The sequence below is a fragment of the Dromiciops gliroides genome, chromosome 3 (assembly GCF_019393635.1).
Source record: "Dromiciops gliroides isolate mDroGli1 chromosome 3, mDroGli1.pri, whole genome shotgun sequence".
NCBI lineage: Eukaryota > Metazoa > Chordata > Mammalia > Microbiotheria > Microbiotheriidae > Dromiciops > Dromiciops gliroides.
This window is the reverse complement of record NC_057863.1, coordinates 322,695,739-322,713,997: the sequence shown is the minus strand read 5'-3', so window position 1 is coordinate 322,713,997 and position 18,259 is coordinate 322,695,739. Positions and strand designations below refer to the sequence as shown.

At 39.0% G+C, this 18,259-nt stretch overlaps 1 protein-coding gene across 3 annotated transcripts in view; it reads right to left on the bottom strand.

Annotated features, from left to right (window-relative positions):
* The window catches only part of SIDT1 (SID1 transmembrane family member 1), a 164,125-nt gene that overhangs the window by 57,402 nt on the left and 88,464 nt on the right, over window positions 1-18,259 (bottom strand). For all 3 annotated transcript variants that reach the window (XM_043994831.1, XM_043994829.1, XM_043994830.1), the window contains exon 10: window positions 10,050-10,093. In XM_043994831.1, coding sequence (XP_043850766.1) covers window positions 10,050-10,093 — 44 coding nt within the window. The remainder of the gene's footprint in view (window positions 1-10,049; window positions 10,094-18,259) is intronic.

Sequence of the window (18,259 nt, the reverse complement as noted above, 5' to 3'; positions counted from 1 at the left end):
CTTGTTGATCATTGTACAAGGATCTCACATTTGGGATGCCTAAAGTTAAATTCGTATATATAGATAATTTTAAAAAACTTGCTGGCTCTTAGTATCTTCTGCCTCTTTTCCAAGTCTCTAGAAAAGTCTGTGGAAGCACAAGGGGGACTCAAAAAACAGGATCATTTTGTGGTTCTCTTTGTTACGTCCATGGCTTGTCAAGTTGGTGACCAGACCATAGGTAATGAGTTCCTTCAACTTTGGTAGGCTGACCTTTAGAAAGCAGATATAGTCTATTTGTTGGGGGCATACTTAAAGCCTTCCCATCATGCTGGAACCTGCCAGACCTCTACTGGCATTGTCTTGGTAGAACCATTAAGTCTTTTGGAACCAAACTAAGGAGGATTTGGGGGTTCTACCATCAATTCACCTTGTAATCTTGGCAACTATTACAATCCAAGTGTCTAGGAAACTTTTTTGGAAATAATTGGCAATAAAATGGAGTCATTAATCCATGTTGAATTCAAATGCTCCAGCTAGGAGAGGGCATGCTAATTAGAAACTCATTTGGAATATTATTGTCGTTGTTGTTGTTTTTTCTCTCTCTCCCAAACCATTTCTTCCTGGTTATGGGAAGCTGTTTTTTGTTTTGTTTTACATTAACCAGAAAAACTAGTAAAGCCTCTCAGGCTGGTTCATAACTCACTGACTGCTAACTTAAACAGTGAATTGGGAAAAAGACTTGGAAAGTTGGGAAGAAGCCCAAAAGAATAAAGCTGAAAAGACAGTGGCAAGCTAAATTAGTCTTCTTTTTGTGTTTCCATGGGAGTCTATAAATTCTGCAGAGTGACATATTTGAGGTGAATGCCAGCCAGCAAATAGCTGGCAAATGTGTTATGCTGTCTCCAAAGGCAAGTTTGGCTCCAGAAGCACATCCCTTGGAATGGGGTTAACTTGGTTATATTTTACACTGTATGGGCTTATGTGGGACAACTCTTTTCTTGGAAGAGATATGGGCATGTTCTGAGTCTCAGTTTCTACAAATGTAAAATAGGGACTTGGACTAGATCATCTCTACAGTCTTTTCCATGTCTGACATTGTATGATTCACCATGACTAATTAGTACCCAAAAGCCTTGCACCTCTATTTGTTGTCTGACAGCTGTTAGAGGAGGTAAATTGAAAAGGGCCTCAAGAAGCAATCTATTTTATCCTCCTATTTGTAGACAGGCTTACAACTAAATCATTTTAGACAGATAAGATTCCATCCTTTCCTCAGTTTCCTTGTTTGTTGTACAGTCCTTTTTTTTTTTTTTGGGCGGGGCAATGGGGGTTAAGTGACTTGCTCAGGGTCACACAGCTAGTAAGTGTCAAGTGTCTGAGGCCGGATTTGAACTCAGGTACTCCTGAATCCAGGGCTGGTGCTTATCCACTGCGCCACCTAGCTGCCCCTGTACAGTCCTTCTAAATCAGGAGTAGTCTTACTTGACTCTAGACTAAATTCTTCTTGCTCAGCATTCACCCACTTCCATATTTCAGACCCCAGGGAGATGGAAACCAGTAGGTCATTTTGTCTCACCTCTGGAACAGAGGGAGATTTTTCAAATTCAATGAAAATTTACCACGCACATACTTATATGAAAAACCCCAAGGCAGGGCTGAGCCATTGTGATTGGATCCAGATTATTTATGAAGAAAACAGGTCTTAAATTTTACTATTTTTCTCCTCTCTACTGAAGAGATAGGAAATTAACCTCACAAGTTCAAAATGGGGGGTGGGGGTGGGAAGGCTTGGCTATATAGTAGTTAGTCTGGAAAAGATCTAGTGGTTTTGGTGGCCTGCAAGCTCAGTCTCAACAGTGTAATATGGCAACTTCATTAAGAGAGGCGTGGTATCTATGAGAGAGGTGAGAGCCTTCTGTACTCTGTGTTGCTCAAATCAACAAGCATTTTTTTTAATGTGCTAGGCATATCTGGAATATTTGCTCAGTTCTGGCATCACATTTTACTAGTGATACTGATAAGCTGAAGAGCAACCAAGATGATGAAAGTCCTCAATCATGTCATAGAGAGGAGAGATTGAAGGAACTGGGAGCATTTAGTTTGGAGAAGACAAAACTAAGAGAATTCAACTGATCTCTTCATGTATTGAAGAGCTGTTTGTAGAAGAGGAATTGCTCGTCTTTTTCTTGTCCCCTGGAGGAAAAAATACAGGTGCTTTCTGATAGGGAGTATAAAGGTAGAGCTGCCTGGAAGTAGATTTCATCTTGATGTGAAGGCAAATCTTAATTATTCAAGTTCTTTAAAAGTAGAATGGGTTCTCTCTGTGTTGACAAGGCTGTTTCTGACATACTGGTCCCTAAACCCCACAAAACTTACTTCAAGAAGTGTGGTAAGTGGGGCAGCCAGGTAGTGCAGTGGATAGTCAGAAGGACCTGAGTTCAAATCTGACTTCAGACACTTATTAGTTATGTGACCCTGGGCAAATCACTTAACCCTGTTTGCCTCAGTTTTCTCATCTGTAAAATGAGCTAGAGAAGGAAATGGGAAACTACTCAGGGCATACTTTGCCAAGAAAATCCCAAATGGGGTCATCATGAAGAGTTGGACACGACCAAACAACAACAGATGGCCTCTGGGGTCCTTTCCAACTCTGAGGCTACGTGATTCTGAATGAGAGGCATGACATAAGCTCTGCCCCCTTAAATCATCTCATGGATTGGATCGTAGCTCCTCCTTTGGTGTAATAGCAAGAACACAATTTGGAGTCAAAAGACTGACTTAGGTTAGAATTACATCTCTTGTATTCATTACCAATATGTCTTTGAACAAGTAATAGCCCCTCTCTGGACCTCAGTTTCCATACCTGTACAAATATACAAATATATATATATATATATATATATATATATATATATACACACACACAATTATAGCTCTAAATACAAAATATCAAATATGTATAAAAATAATTTTGACTGGAACAAAACCAAATCCAAATAGCCCCATGAAATGCATAAGTGTACAAATTAAATGAAAGGCAAGGTTGATATTAAGAAGCTGTCACATTAAAGCTTTAATTTTGCAGTTTCAACCTTGCAGTTTATTTGCATTAAAAAATACCAGAATTTTAGCATGTGGCCACAAGGGGGCAGTAATTTGCCATTTTGTTACCTTACCTGAAAGGTCCTTCTTGGGAACCGGGAGATGCCAGTTCTAATTTAAGTCCTACCTATGCATTTCACAATTTTGTTCACATAAAAATAGATTCCTCTATTAAAGTAGCTAAATTTAGCCAAACGATCATGAAATAACAAGAACAGATAATACTTTGGAGGCAATTCTTTCAAAAAAAAAGAGTAAACTCCAACATGCACACATATATTGTTAATATATATATTATATATTACATATTATATGTATATCAACATATATTAAAAATTAGTGGATATATATCTCCACTGTTTTAAAATTGCTTTCCTAATAGCTTACTCTAACCATAATCTTATACAAAGACCTTGATTAGCAAAGTAATCTTTAAAACTCACTCTTAACCTTAACTTTGTCCCATAACTCCTGGGGCAGCTAGGTAGCAAAGTGGGTAGAACACTGGGCTTGGAGTCAGGGAGATCTGAGTTCAAATTGGCCTCTGGATATGTGATCCTGGGAAAGTCACTTAACCTCTGTTTGCCTCAGTTTCCTCATCAGTAAGATGAAGATCATACTAGGACCTACCTCCCAGGGTGGTTGTGAGGATTAAATGAGAAGATGATAACTCTAAAATGCTTAGCACAGTGCCTGGCACATATTAAGTGCTATATAAATGTGAGCTATTAATTATTCTCCTTTTGTTTTTTTAAAGTGAGGCAATTGGGGTTAAGTGACTTGCCCAGGGTCACACAGCTAGTAAGTGTCAAGTGTCTGAGGCTGGATTTGAACTCAGGTACTCCTGACTCCAGGGCCGGTGTTCTGTCCAGGAGCTATTAATTATTGTTCTGTTTTTGGGTTTTTTTTTTAGTGAGGCAATTGGGGTTAAGTGACTTGCCCAGGGTCACACAGCTAGTAAGTTTTAAGTGTCTGAGGCTGGATTTGAACTCAGGTACTCCTGACTCCAGGGTCGGTGCTCTATCTACTGCGCCACCTAGCTGCCCCCATTAATTATTGTTCTAGTAATTTGTCACTCAGCTGCCAGCTTACGGGCCTTCATGTTTCTTTTGTCTTTAGGAAGGGCCCTGGCTGCCCTGTTCCTGTCTAATGAAAAGGGAGATAACAATTTTCTTCCTCCCTAGTCCTCTGGTTCAGATTAAAATGCCTGCGTCTAAATCTGTGGCCATATGCCTAACACTGAAAGCCTAGCTCAGGCCTACAGAAACCAGATCTGAGATAAAACCATGCATGTTACACACATGAAGTATATTCTGTGTCTAGTTTAACCCACACTATCTTGGGCTGGATAACAGACACTCAGTGTGAGCTCAGCCTGCTTCTTGGGGACTAGATCTCTAGAAATTTACTGGGTGAACCTCTCATTCATGCTCCCTGACACCTTCACCCCAGCCCAGTTACAGCTCTCTGGTGTTTCAAGATAAAACAGCCACCCACCTGAACTCCACCCCTCATCATCACATATCTATCTGGAGAGTTGCTGTTGTTGTTTTTATTCTTGTTGGTCCTTCCCCCTTGAAGAAGACCATGACATCAGGGTGATGTCATGACTTGCAGGAAATTGGATTTAAGTGAGGGAGGGCTGTGCAGTGTCATCAACCTCACTCTCTCCACCTGAGCCATCTGGGGCCAGTGGCAAGATATATATCAGGATGACTAGAGATGGCCCTCGATGTCTAAGGCAAGTAGGGTTAAATGACTTGCCCAGGGTGAAACAGCTAGTCAGTGTCTGAGGTGAGATTTGAACTCAGGTCCTCCCAGCTTTGGGGCCAGTGCTCTATTCAGAGTAGTGACTCAAATAAAGTGATATTTCCATAGTCCTGTGATTAGTAGATTCCCACCACCTGGATCCTTAATCCCTGTGGTATCACTTGTGGTATCTGAGTCCCACCGAACTTCCTTTCTTCCTTTCTTCCTTCCTTTCTTTCTTCCTTTCTTTCTTTCTTTTTCTTTCTTTCTTTCTTTCTCTTTCTTTCTTTCTTTCTTTCTTTCTTTCTTTCTTTCTTTCTTTCTTTCTTTCTTTCTTTCTTTCTTTCTTTCTTTCTTTCTTTCTTTCTTTCTTTCTTTCTTTCTTTCCTTCCTTCCTTCCTTCCTTCCTTCCTTCCTTCCTTCCTTCCTTCCTTCCTTCCTTCCTTCCTTCCTTCCTTCCTTCCTTCCTTCCTTCTCTCTCTCTCTCTCTCTCTCTCTCTCTCTCTCTCTCTCTTTCTTTCTTTCTTTCTTTCTTTCTTTCTCAGGGCAATGAGGGTTAAGTGACTTGCCCAGGGTCACACAGCTAGTAAGTGTCAACTGTCTGATGCAGTATTTGAACTCAGGTCCTCCTGAATCCAGGGTCAGTGCTTTATCCATTGCGCCATACAGCTGCTTCCTGGTATCACTTCCTTACTCAAAAGTCTCCAATGGCTCCCCATTGCTCTTGGATAAAATAAATACCTCTTAGTCTGACACTTCAGGGCCTCCAGAATCTGGCTCTTACCTACCTTTCCAGCCTTATTTTATTACAACTCCTTTTCACATATGCTGTGAAAGAGTTTTTAAAAAACCAAACCATCCAGGAAAAAAAGAAGCTATTTCGGGGAAATTTATGCATTTTGGAAATCAGGAGATACATGTTAGTAGGAATGTTCACTGAGGTCCTTTCCAATTCCACCAGACAGAAACCAGATACTTTCAGTTATTAACAAACCTAATAGAAAGAGAAAGCTCTACCTCCACTGGAGATAGAATCAAGAAGGGGAGGAAAGTAGTTAGTGACATTGGTGGTAGCTCTAAAAATCTAGTCATTGTGTTAAGCCTTGTCAAGCTGAATTGAATAACACAGTACATACCTATAATTTACCTGTCCATAAGTATTTTGTAAGTCAAGCCAACAAGCATTTATTAAGTGCCTACTATGTGCCAGGCACTGTTTTATATGCTAGGCAATGAACTTAGTGCCCTGAAATCCTTCCCCCCCCCTCCCGTGAACTTCTATGTATCTGTTGTGGTGAAGACCCTGGGATTAGGGATATCAGAGAGAAGGAAAAAGGGAAAGTGTGTTCCCAAGGTCATGAACACTGAGACAGAATGCCAAGGAGCCTTCTATTTGGCAATGGAATAAAGGGGATGCTTCTTCTAAGCTCTTTAAAAGACTGACTCTCTCCAAGAACAAGACTTCAGTGCAAAAAACCCAAAGTAAGGCAAGGATGAGACAGAGGGAGGCTGGTTGGCTAGTATGCAAAAGCAGGAAATATTTCACAAGATTTAATAATCTCTTTGTTTCATGGTTGCTGTATGACAGTAAGTCAGAGAACACTAACGTCCCTAAAAATTGAAATTGAGGGCAAATGAGGGGTACAGAGTAAGACGAATCAGGACGTGACATCGAAATCATAGGATCATGAGGGAGAAGTGGGATAAAGGATCCTCATATGAAGAAATATATAAGTGAAAAAAATGGGCTGGTCACTATATGAGAACAAGGGCTAACTGACAGATGGCCTCCCACTCTCCTGGCATCCTTGTGATAGCAAGAGAAAGTAAGGAAGGCCCAAGTCTTATACATGTTGGGGAACTTATGGGAAGATTTTGACAAGAGCCGTCCAGAATAGATAGGCATGGGTGGACTGCCAGATGGATTACTGGAGGGAATATCCACACTGGCGAGAGATCATAGGTCCATTGGAGTATTTGAAAATAATGATGTAATGCTCTACATTATCATGGATGTACCAATTTCATAGGATAACTCAAAGTAGATACCTCAGGAACTTGTAAGCATGTTGGACAGTAGCAGTTTTCATTGTGTTTCTCAGTCCATTTTTCTTTTGGTGCTTCTTCCCTACCATCTTCCCTTGAGATCAGGGACCATCCTGATTTTCTTTTTGGATCTTTAGTGCTTAGTAAAGTGTTTTGCCCATAGGAAGTATGTAATAAGTACTCCATTCATTTGTTCAAAGTACTCTTGGTCTCTCTGTGGACTACAGAAAAAAAAATCTAAGGTAACAAGTTTTATTTTTAAGAACAAACCCTTGAATTACAAATAGCATTTGGAGACCCTGTCAATTTTTCTTAGCACCCATGGTCATCTTACAAAAGAAATAATCTTATTGTAATTAAGATGAGTCCAGGAGAAAAAAAATACTCAGGACAACTAAGAGTAATACAGCAGACTCCAAAGGACTGATCAAGGAACCATTACACTGAACCAATCTTATAGGATATAGAGCGATGGTTTTAGTCCTGTCCCAAGTGGCATCCATCTAAAAGAAGTTGTGCCATAGACTGTGCATCTATCAAAGATAGGATTCGTGTCTCATCAGTGGCCACATGGTTTAATGGGGCATGAACTACCTCTTCCTTGAGCCTGCCTGCAGGGCATCAATTTCTAATGGTCAAAACCAGATTCTTTGTCTCTTTCTATTGCAAAGACTTCACTTTCTTCTAAAGCCCACTGAGGATTTGTGTCCTTTTTTTTGAGGGATACTCCTATCACTCAGCTAATGTTCAGAGCAGAAATAACTGGCAGGCCACAAATTCTATGAATAATCAAGGTTAAGTTAATCAGCTCCACCAACTTTCCAAACTTTTCTGTGATGATGTATGGTAGGGATAGGAGAAGAGGGAAGGAGAATGACTTTTCATGTTAAACACTAAGGAGAAAAAATCTCAGGGTAAGAAGGTATCTATAGGTAAAACTCAAAACTGAATAGGAATACTTTTTATTACATCACCAATTGTTATCCAATCTCCAGTAGAAAGCTCTCCTATGGAGGGGAACCTACTTATTGGAGGCCAGGTTGAATCATTCTAGCTATACTCAAAATCCTATCAAACAATATTTTTGTTTTATTTTGTTTTGTTTTGCGGGTCAATGAGGGTTAAGTGACTTGCCCAGGGTCACACAGCTAGTAAGGGTCAAATGTCTGAGGCCAGATTTGAACTCAGGTCCTCCTGAATCCAGGGCCTGTGCTTTATCCATTGTGCCACCTAGCTGCCCCTAAACAATATTTTACTAATTTTCATTTATTTGTTGTTGTTGTTTTTGTGAGGCAATTGGGGTTAAGTGACTTGCCCAGGGTCACATAGCTAGTAAGTGCCAAGTGTCTGAGGTAGGATTTGAACTCAGGTCCTCCTGACTCCAGGGCCAGTGCTCTATCCACTGTGCCACCTAGCTGCCCTCTAATTTTCATTTAAAACACATTTGACAAATAAAATAAATTTCTTCTGTCAGCTTAAATATGACTTGTATTGACTTTAAAAAACAACAACAAACAGCCACCACTTAGTGAAAACCTGGCTCTGCATCTAATTTCTCTGCCCTCAAGGAGCTTACATTCCAAAGGTAACAAAACACTCTCTGTAGAGGGAGAAGGACCTGAAACTGAGATACAGAATCAATAAAATCAACAATCAGTAAAACACATGGAAAATGAGGGGGTCAAAATGTTGGGAGGAGTAAGCACTGATGATGTCAAAAGGAAGGACCCAAAGCTACCACCTACCTGTCCTTGATGCTTCCTTCTTGATCAGGAGTTTGGAAGAATGAGCTTAGATATCACAAGTTTTATGTTTAGCCCCAAAAGACCTGAGTCAGATCCCTATGCTTTTACTCGTCAAACTCAAGTGGTAGGAAATAGGTTCTATTTTCTCTAGTTGTTTATTTTGATCACATCTGTGTTCTGTTTACGTGTGCTGATTGAAGTAGGGTGAGTAAATGCATGTTTTCATCTCACTATTAATATTGTTTTATTGGATAGTGCTCTTGGTCTATGCCAAATCCTTTAGATGTTTTTAGTTTACATTTATTATTTTTAGCTCAAGAAAATGGCAAGGTAGAATTAAACTGGCTTTTGCCCAGACTGAACTCTGTATAACTATAGACTGGCCATTGAGTGGCTCTTGCTAAGGGCAAGTACAGTACATTCTGCTCTTCTGGTGACTGTATGATCTCTGGTCACTTGTGATTTCTTTAAATACTTTACACTTATAAGCAAAAGTTCATAGTTCACAGTTCAGAGATATAGAACTGGAAAGGGCCTCAAAGGACATCTAATTCAACTCCCTCATCTTACAAATGAGGAAACTGAGGTCCAGGGAGGTTGTTGACTTGCTGAGGGTCATACAAGTAGTAAACATCAGAGGGGGGATTTGAACCCTAGTCCTCTAATTTCAGAGCCAGTGTGTTTTCCATTATACTATATGATGTTGGGGTAGCTAGGTGACATAATGGATAAAGCACTGGCCCTGGAGTCAGGAGTACCTGAGTTCAAATCTGGCCTCAGACACTTGACACTTACTAGCTGTGTGACCCTGGCCAAGTCACTCAACCCCAATTGCCTCACCAAAAAAAAAATAACCAACAAAAAACAACTCACCCCAGATGCTTACTAGCTGTGTGACCCTGGCCAAGTCACTTAATTCCAATTGCCTTAAACATGTGGGTTCATCTCCAGTTGTCCTGATGGATATCTTGCCTTTGGACCGAGATGGCTCTGGAGGAGAGAGTGAGGCTGGTAACTTTACACAGCCCTCCCTCACTTAAATCCACTTTGCTGCAGGTTATGACATCACTCTGATGTCATGATCCTCTTCAGGAATGAAGGACAAATAAGAACAACAACAATGGCCTCTTTAGCTAATGTGTCCCATCTTTCAATAATCCAGAGATCACTGAAACCATAAATCTAATCAAGGTAGGCTTCATAATTCCTATTAGTTTTGGTTTCCTCAGAAAGTATTGTACCATGCCAAACTACCTTGTGGGAAATTGGCCAGAGGAAAGTTTGGAGCTTGTCACAGGTAGAGAAGTAAGAAAGCACCAGCTGTTTATAATTTTCCCCCTTTTTTTCTGAGTGGAGTTGCTGATATAATATTTATTATCATAATAAGTACAATAGAAGTTTCTTTTAATCAAAATTTCTTCTTACCATCACTTGAATCAAATCTCCCATCTATGGATTTCCCCCGAAATCTGCAAAAAGATATATATAAACATTTTTAAGGACAGAGAAAAGTACAGAATTTCACCACTTTCGCAAATTCCTTCCCATGTTGGTTTAGTAGGATCAGCGGTGTTGGGGTGGGGGGAGGGGTGGTAGATACCAATATATTGACATCCACCTCTACTCAGTTCTAGTGAGAATTCTGGGAAAGACTCAAATTCATGACAAGTTTGTTGATAATAACAATAGCAATAACTGACACACATAGTGATTTAAAGTTTGCAAAGTACCTTGCATTATCTGATTTGAGCCATACAACAACACTATGATGTAGGTACTACGGCCATTGGGTAGGTAGCTAAGTGGCACACTGGATTCAGTCCCAGGTCTGAAGTCAATAAGACTCATCTTTCCTGAGTTCAAATTTGGCCTTAGACTCTTTACTAGCTGTGTGACTCTGAGCAAGTCACTTAACCCTTTTGCCTCAGTTTCTTCATGTGTAAAATGAGCTGGAAAAAGAAATGATAAAGCCCTCTAGTATATTTGCCAAGAAAACCCCAAATGGGGTCACAAAGAATTGGATGCAATCAAACAACCACTATGGCTATCATTATTTTCATTTTACAAGTATGGAAACTGAGGCTCCCAGAGGGTAAGTAACTTGTCCCAGGGTCACACAACTAGTAAATGGTAGAGAGGGGATTCAAAGCCAAGCATCCCTGACTTTAAGACATTCTCAATGTATGCCTACAATTATATACAATGACCATGCCTGTGTCTAAGGAGAACTGTATTCCTTACTGATCTCCAAAAGATCCTGTCTAGCCTGCTCTATTTATGCTACCAGGCTTCAAAATGTTGTGATAAGCTTCCAGAGTAATAATGACACTTAACATTTATCCCATCTTTTTTCATCTTCAAAGGTATTAAGAAGCAATTAATTAATTCACTTTGTCATTAATTAATTCCATGAGACTTATGAATATCCATGCCTGAATGGCTCCTTGGCACTAATGTGTTTATTCAGTTATAGCACATTAACAGATGGAAATCTTTCTGGAAGGAGTTTAGACTTGTTTTATCTGTCAGTAATCTCTTTGCTAACTAGGATATCTGCCTGTCTTAATGAGCATTCTGTAAAACTAAAATCACTATGCAAATGTGAGCTATTTAATATCACAAATGCTTGGGTGACCAACTGAGCAAAAGGAAAAAAAATAGGAGATGAAAAAAGAAAATGACCCATAGCCAGGACAACATAGCTCAATCTGCTTTGAGGTAAGGCATTTAAGGATCTTGTTACATTAGGATAATTTAGATTTAGAACAGGACAGGTTCTTGGAGGCCTTCTAGGAAGATCTCCTTCTTTTAGGATTTTTTTTTCTTTTTTTGGGGGGGGGGCAATGAGGTTTAAGTGACTTGCCCAGGGTCACACAGGTAGTAAGTGTCAGGTGTCTGAGGCTGGATCTGAACTCAGGTCCTCTTGAATTCAGGGCCAGTGCTTTATCCACCAGACCACCTAGCTGCCCCCAAGATCTCCTTATTTTCTAGATAAGGGGAAAAGGACACTGAAGCACAGGGAGAGGAAGCCCAAGGTCATACAGGTAACAAATCTGAGATTTGAATCCAGATCCTCTCATTCCAATCTGATGATCATTTCATGCTGGAACTGATGGATGTTGTTTGGAAGGACAATTGATAAACTAGAGAGTCCAGAAAAGGGTGTCCAAGATGGTGACCGGCCTAAAAATCATACTGTTCAAAGAATCTAGGGATGTTTTACCTGGAGCAGAGAAGATTTATGGGAGAATGTGATTGTTTTTAAGTATTTCAAGTGCTGTTATGTGAAAGAGAGATGACATCTACTTTGCTTGGCCTTAAAGGGCAGTACTAGAAGCAATGTGTGCAAGTTGTTGAGATGAAGACTTAAGGCACAATTTCCTAACAAGTAGAAAGCAATGCCAAAGTGAAATGTGCTGTCTCTGTGGATAGCAGGCTCCCATTCCCTGCGGATCTTCCAGCTAAGGCTACATGGCCACTTGTGGCCATGTTACCGAAGAGATCTTTTTTTTCTTTTCCACATGTAGTTTGGATCAGTAGAATTCTGATGGCTGTTACCACTCTGAGATTCTATGATCTAAAATTTAACGTCAACAACCAGTGCAGAGCCTAAATTTATTGGCCGAATCAGCTGTTGTTCTAGAAGTTTATCTCATTTTTTCCTCCTGTATTAAAGAAATCAAGTATTTCACTCAAGTTCTACTATGATGATTCTATGTGTCATGCAGTTAATCTCAGGTTCCTCATGGCAGTCAGGTGGCACAGAAAGATATGCTCAGAATCAGGAAGACCTGAGTTAAAATTCTACCTCAGAGACTTACTGGCTGTGTGATCCTGGGCAAGTCACCTAATCTCCGTATACCTGTGTCCTCAATTAAAAAATGAGGATGATAGATAATAACACGTACATCACAGGTTGTTGTGAGGATCAAATGACATAGCATTTTAAAAATGCTTAGTACAGTGCCTGGCACATAGTTAGGTACCATAAAAATGCTTATTCCCTTAAACTCTTGTAGGTCCTACTGACAAAAAAGGCTTCAAGCATGGGGCTAGTTACTGCACGTGGGTCTATTGTCTGAAAGTCAAATTAATTTCAGAGAAGTTTGGCATTGGAAGATTGGATACTGTTTATGAATTTTTGGCCACAGCAACTCACCATGATTATCTACTAAGGGAGAGAGTACTCTCATGGTGGAATCATGGAACTCAAATACAGAAAAAGGAAACAACTCAGTTATCAGCACACCTTCTTGGTAATCTAACAGGAGTGACTGCGCCAATGTAATCTTAGGGAAAAATGGGCAGAGAATATTTTGAAAAGTCTAGGTTAGATTAATTCAATAAGATCAGCAGTTCTCACAGTATGGCCTAGGACCCTGTAGGGGTCCTTGAGACCTGTTTGGGAGTTCACAAGATCAAAACTATTTTCATAATAAGGAAGATGTTTTCATTGAGAATACAGAAAATCTTAATAGATACAACCTATAGGGAAAAAAAAAAGCTCTTTGGCGGGTCCTCAACAATTTTCAAGAGTGTAAGGTAGTCTTGAGACCAAAAAGTTTGAGAACCACTTAACTAATTTATGGGATCATAGATCTAAAGCTAGAAGACAGCCTTTGAAGTCTTTCTATCTCTGAGGTTCTTATTTATAGCCCACAAAAGAAAATGGTATCCTGGTGAAGGCAGTGGAAAAAGATCCTTTGTACATCACAAAGAGACTTAGGGGTTATAAATGTCTTGAGGGTAGGGAGCAGATAGATAAATATGTGTGTGATAGATATATGATAGATATGTAAATGCATACATATATGTATGTCTTTATATCTTTATATCTATCTATATAAAAAGGAATCTATAAAAAGTAAAGATATAAACTAACCCCCCCGACACACATACACATGCACATGTATATTTTACTCTGACATCATAACCTCTGCTACAAGAATTATGGGCTATAAACAAAGACCTACTGAGCAAAATGCCCTGTAGAAAACTTTTCACTATTTCTATCTGGTGCAGCGAAGCAAGAATTTTCCTCCTGTTACCATTTCCCCCCTCATTTTATTTTCCTATTTAGATTGCCAATAGGCCTTATGTCTCCAGATTTCTATTTTCAGTTTGTCTATATCTGGCAAGGATCTCTGCTTGTGCATTTAACTGCAGTAAAAATCTGGCACCTTGAGGCTTCAGTACAGGGCCTTGCAACACAATTTAAAAAAATGTACACTACTCAATAGGTTCAACACCAACCAATGGATTTTGACATAATCGTCATGTTAGTTTTTTTCTTCCTGTAAAGATGTTACAGATGAACAAAAATCATGTCCATTAAAAACTAAAATCTTCAGACCAGAGCTTTCGTAGAGCCAGGATCCTGGAATTTCTCTTGCGAATCTGACAAGCAGGCCGATTTTATCCTTGGCATCCTCTTTGCTTCTTTGTTGATTTCCTCCTCCTCCGTATTCATAATCCTCACACTGCACCCTCACATAATGTTTGCTCAGAGTCCCCAAACTAGATTTTCCCTTTAAATCTCCTTAAAAGTCACTAGTCCTTCAGAATTCTCTTCTCATTTCTGCTGATCTGATTAATTAATATAGATGATATAATATTGGACTAATGTGTTACTTCTTCCAGAAGGCCATTATCACATTGACAGTGACAATGGCAACAATTCCACCCATCTATAATGTCCATTATCTCATTTGATCTTCAAGACAAGTCTGTGAGGCATGCAGAAGAGGGATACTTACTCCCATTTTTCAGATAAGGAAACTGAGGATCCAAAAATTTAATTGATTTGCCCAAGAGCACACAGCAACAGAGCTGGGGATGGAACCCAGGTCTACTGACTCCTGATCTGAAAAGTGTTTGTTTGTTTGTTTTGTTGTTGTTGTTATTTATCCGGAGACTTCTTCTGAAGGCATTCAAAGACATTTCCAAAGACACCCTGCCAGATCGATAAATTGGTATATTTTGTGGCAAGAGGGCTCTTGCCACAAAATATACCAATTTATCGATCTGGCAGGGTGTCTTTGGAAATGTCTTTGAATGCCTTCAGAAGAAGTCTCCGGATAAATAACAACAACAACAAGTTTCTTTTTTGCATGTTTCGTTTTTGCATGTTCAGGAGGAGAAGCATCATTTATTATCATAAAATTCTCTGCTGCTCTTTTGCCGTTGTTTCTGAGAGGGTATATATGCAAAGTGCAAAGAAATTCAGTTATAGTGGGATGGATTACAAGACATTCTAGCTTCTTTTCTAGAACTTTTGGGAAAAGAAAATGCCTGTGGTTTTAAAAAAATGTTCTTCCCAACACTTGACACTAACTTGCTGTGTGACCCTGGGCAAGTCACTTAACCCTCATTGCTTCCCCCCGAAAAGTTCTTCCTTCCCTGCTTTTCTCCCTTCTGTTTGTGGAGCTTTCAATGGGATATTGATTCTATAACATTTAGGTAAACAAAATGAGGAGACAATTAGAAATAATTTGTACTGCTATTGTTTCTCATGATCTATTTAAGCTTCCATTTAAATTTTTTTCTTCTATTGCTTGAATTTCTATGCTCTACTTTAAAAAGATGATATTTAGATGGATCCATGATCTGTGGTCCCATTAATGGGGGTATCTCATCCAAAAAAACCAATTCACAAGCCATTCAATTTCATCCAGAAGTTCAACTAATGCAAATTAATTTCTATAATAAGGAGACCAAAAGAGCCAAGAAATCACCTTAGCAAACATTTGACTTACTTGCCAGAGAAAGCTGGCTGTCAAAGGCAAAAAGGAGTAGGAATATAAACTCATTTACAACATTTTATGAAGAAGGATGATGGATGATTATGAGCAGGATCTTCTCAAAAAGCAGAGAGAAGCAGTGGAAGGCAGAACCACTTTAAAGAAAACTTGGCAATATATCCAACTAAGCAAAGTCATCCCAAGGGCATTCTGGGATGAAACAGAAAGAAGGCCACAAATGGAAGAAAAATGGAAAAGATTCACAAAACATCATTATGTCTTCTCCATCAAGAATAGTGGAATCACCACACTTGGGTCCTAATATCACAGTTTTTGAGGAGCTTACAGAGAACATAGAAATGTCATGAAGGAGAAAAAAAGGTAAGAAAAAATGCGTGTGTACATATATGTATATTGAAATATATCTATATCTATATCTATATCTATATCTATATCTATATCTGTATCTGTATCTGTATCTGTATCTGTATCTGTATCCATAGCCATCTCCATCTCCGTCTCCATCTCCATCTCCATTTCCATCTCTCTCTCTATATGTATATATACATATGCATACATACATACATACAGAGAGAGAGAGAGAGAGGAGAACCTAGTTGGAAGGATGAATTTACAAGGTATCTAAAAGAGGGGGAGATAACAAAGGCATGGAAAAAAATCTCAGACTATCAATTCCAAAAAAAGTGACCAAGAAAACCTGAACTTCCAAACTATGTGCTTATACTCCTTTCTCCCTCCTTTTTTCTCTCTTGTTTGCCTCAGTTTCCTCATCAGTAAAATGGGGATAATAAATGGCACCTACTTCTCAGGGCTGTTGTGGGGATCAATGGAAGATAATAATTGTAAAATGCTTAGCACAATCCCTGACGCATACTAAATGCTATATAAATGTTTATTATTATTGTTCTCAGAGCATCCACACCTTTCAAAGGATCTTATATGACTTTGATACGTGTCTTGGAGACATCATTACAAGAGAACATTCAAGACAATGTTTTTCTTCTGCTGAATCAAATGCTTTCTAATAGTCATGTCTTTACCACTGATACACTCCTGGTGGTGACCTAAAGCGTCAGTACAGGACACACATAATCATGAAAGAACCAAAATTGCTGGTGACCCAAAGGTCAGTGGAGTGACATAGGGATTGTAAATAAGCTTCAGTATTTAACAACACTAGTTGATGCGGTTGCTAGACATTGGGCGACATAATGGAAGTCAAGTATTCCTAAAAAAAGAGGTCAATCAATCTCAAAATAAAAGGAAGGTATAAGAGACAGAGAGCTTGAGTGCTTTACCTAAAGTTCTTTTTAATAGTCACAAACAATACAGACAGTTGAGCTTGTATTTTCCACTCCTTTCAGTCAATTCTATGACTGTAAGATGTGATCTGCTATAGAACATCTTTTGCAAAAACCTGCCTATTCCCTTCTCTCTCTCTTTTTTTGGTGGGGCAATGAGGGTTAAGTGACTTTCCCAGGGTCACACAGCTATTAAGTGTCAAGTGTCTGAGGCCAAATTTGAACTCAGGTCCTCCTGAATCCAGGGCTGGTGCTTTAACCACTGTGCCATCTAGCTGCCCCCCCCATTCCCTTCTTATGTCTTTATTAAGGATGCCCTTGATGTATGCACAGATTAATTTCCAAAAGATTTTATAGAGATGAGAGAAAGGTATATATGAGTCACAGTTATTGACATTTTTTTGGTCAATTCTTTTTTGGTGGTAATGGATTTTGTGGTCTTTTCCAAGTACATGATATTGTCCTCTGTTTCAGATGTTTTTAGAATCAACCCCTCAATGCTCTCAAAATTGTGTTGGTGCTAGAGCAATTCTTCTTTCACATATTATGCATGAGGAATATTAATTACAATCCAAATGTGGCAGTTCCCCTGCCATTGTTGGATAAAACAGCTTGTTATAGAAATCTTTATAGACCTTTTCCATTTTTTCCCAGCATTCAGTACTTTTATCCTTAAGTGACCTTGGGATAATCTGGTTTAATTGAGTCTCTAAACAAACTTTATGTAGACTTTTTAATCTACTATTCTTTTATACTTTGTGTGTATTGTTACTGCTCATTCTCTTCTACCATTCTCTAAGATTTACATACAAATTTATGGTCTAATTCAGAGGTTCTTAACTTGTGGTCCATGAACTTGTTTGTTAAAAAATACTTTGACAAACATACTTCAGTATACTTGGTTTCTTTTGTAACCCTATATATTTTATTCTATGTATTTGAAAACATTACTCTGAAAGGGGGCAACAGGCCTCAGCAGATAGCCAAAGTTGTCCATGATAAAAATAAGTTTTAGAACTCATGGTGAAAATGGATGGTGCTTTTTGCTGCCATATTTCTTCTCAAGAAGATTAAGAGTTTGATCAAGATCGAGGAGTTGAAGACTAGTCTGGGCTCTTTTTTCTCTTCATTGTGGTCTTTCATGCATACCAGTTGAACTTCCTTAGGAAATGATAATAGGCAATGCTGATACATGCTCTTTTATCTTTTTGCTTGGTGTTGCCTCAATAGTATACTATATCTTTTCATTTCTTTCTTCTAGTTTGGTATTGACTTTGCCTTTGGCTCTAACAAGTTGATGGTTTGACTATACAGATATAGCTGATAGCTAAAGCAGTAATGACTCCATGATAGTTTTTGTCCATTAAAATATAATTAATTTTATTTTATTTAGTACTTGCCATGTTTAATACCCCTTGGTTTTCTTCTTCTTCTTCTTCTTCTTCTTCTTCTTCTTCTTCTTCTTCTTCTTCTTCTCCTTCTCCTCCTCCTCCTCCTCTTCTTTTCCTTCTCCTCCTCGTCCTCCTCCTCCTCTTCTTCTTCTTCTTCTTCTTCTTCTTCTTCTTCTTCTTCT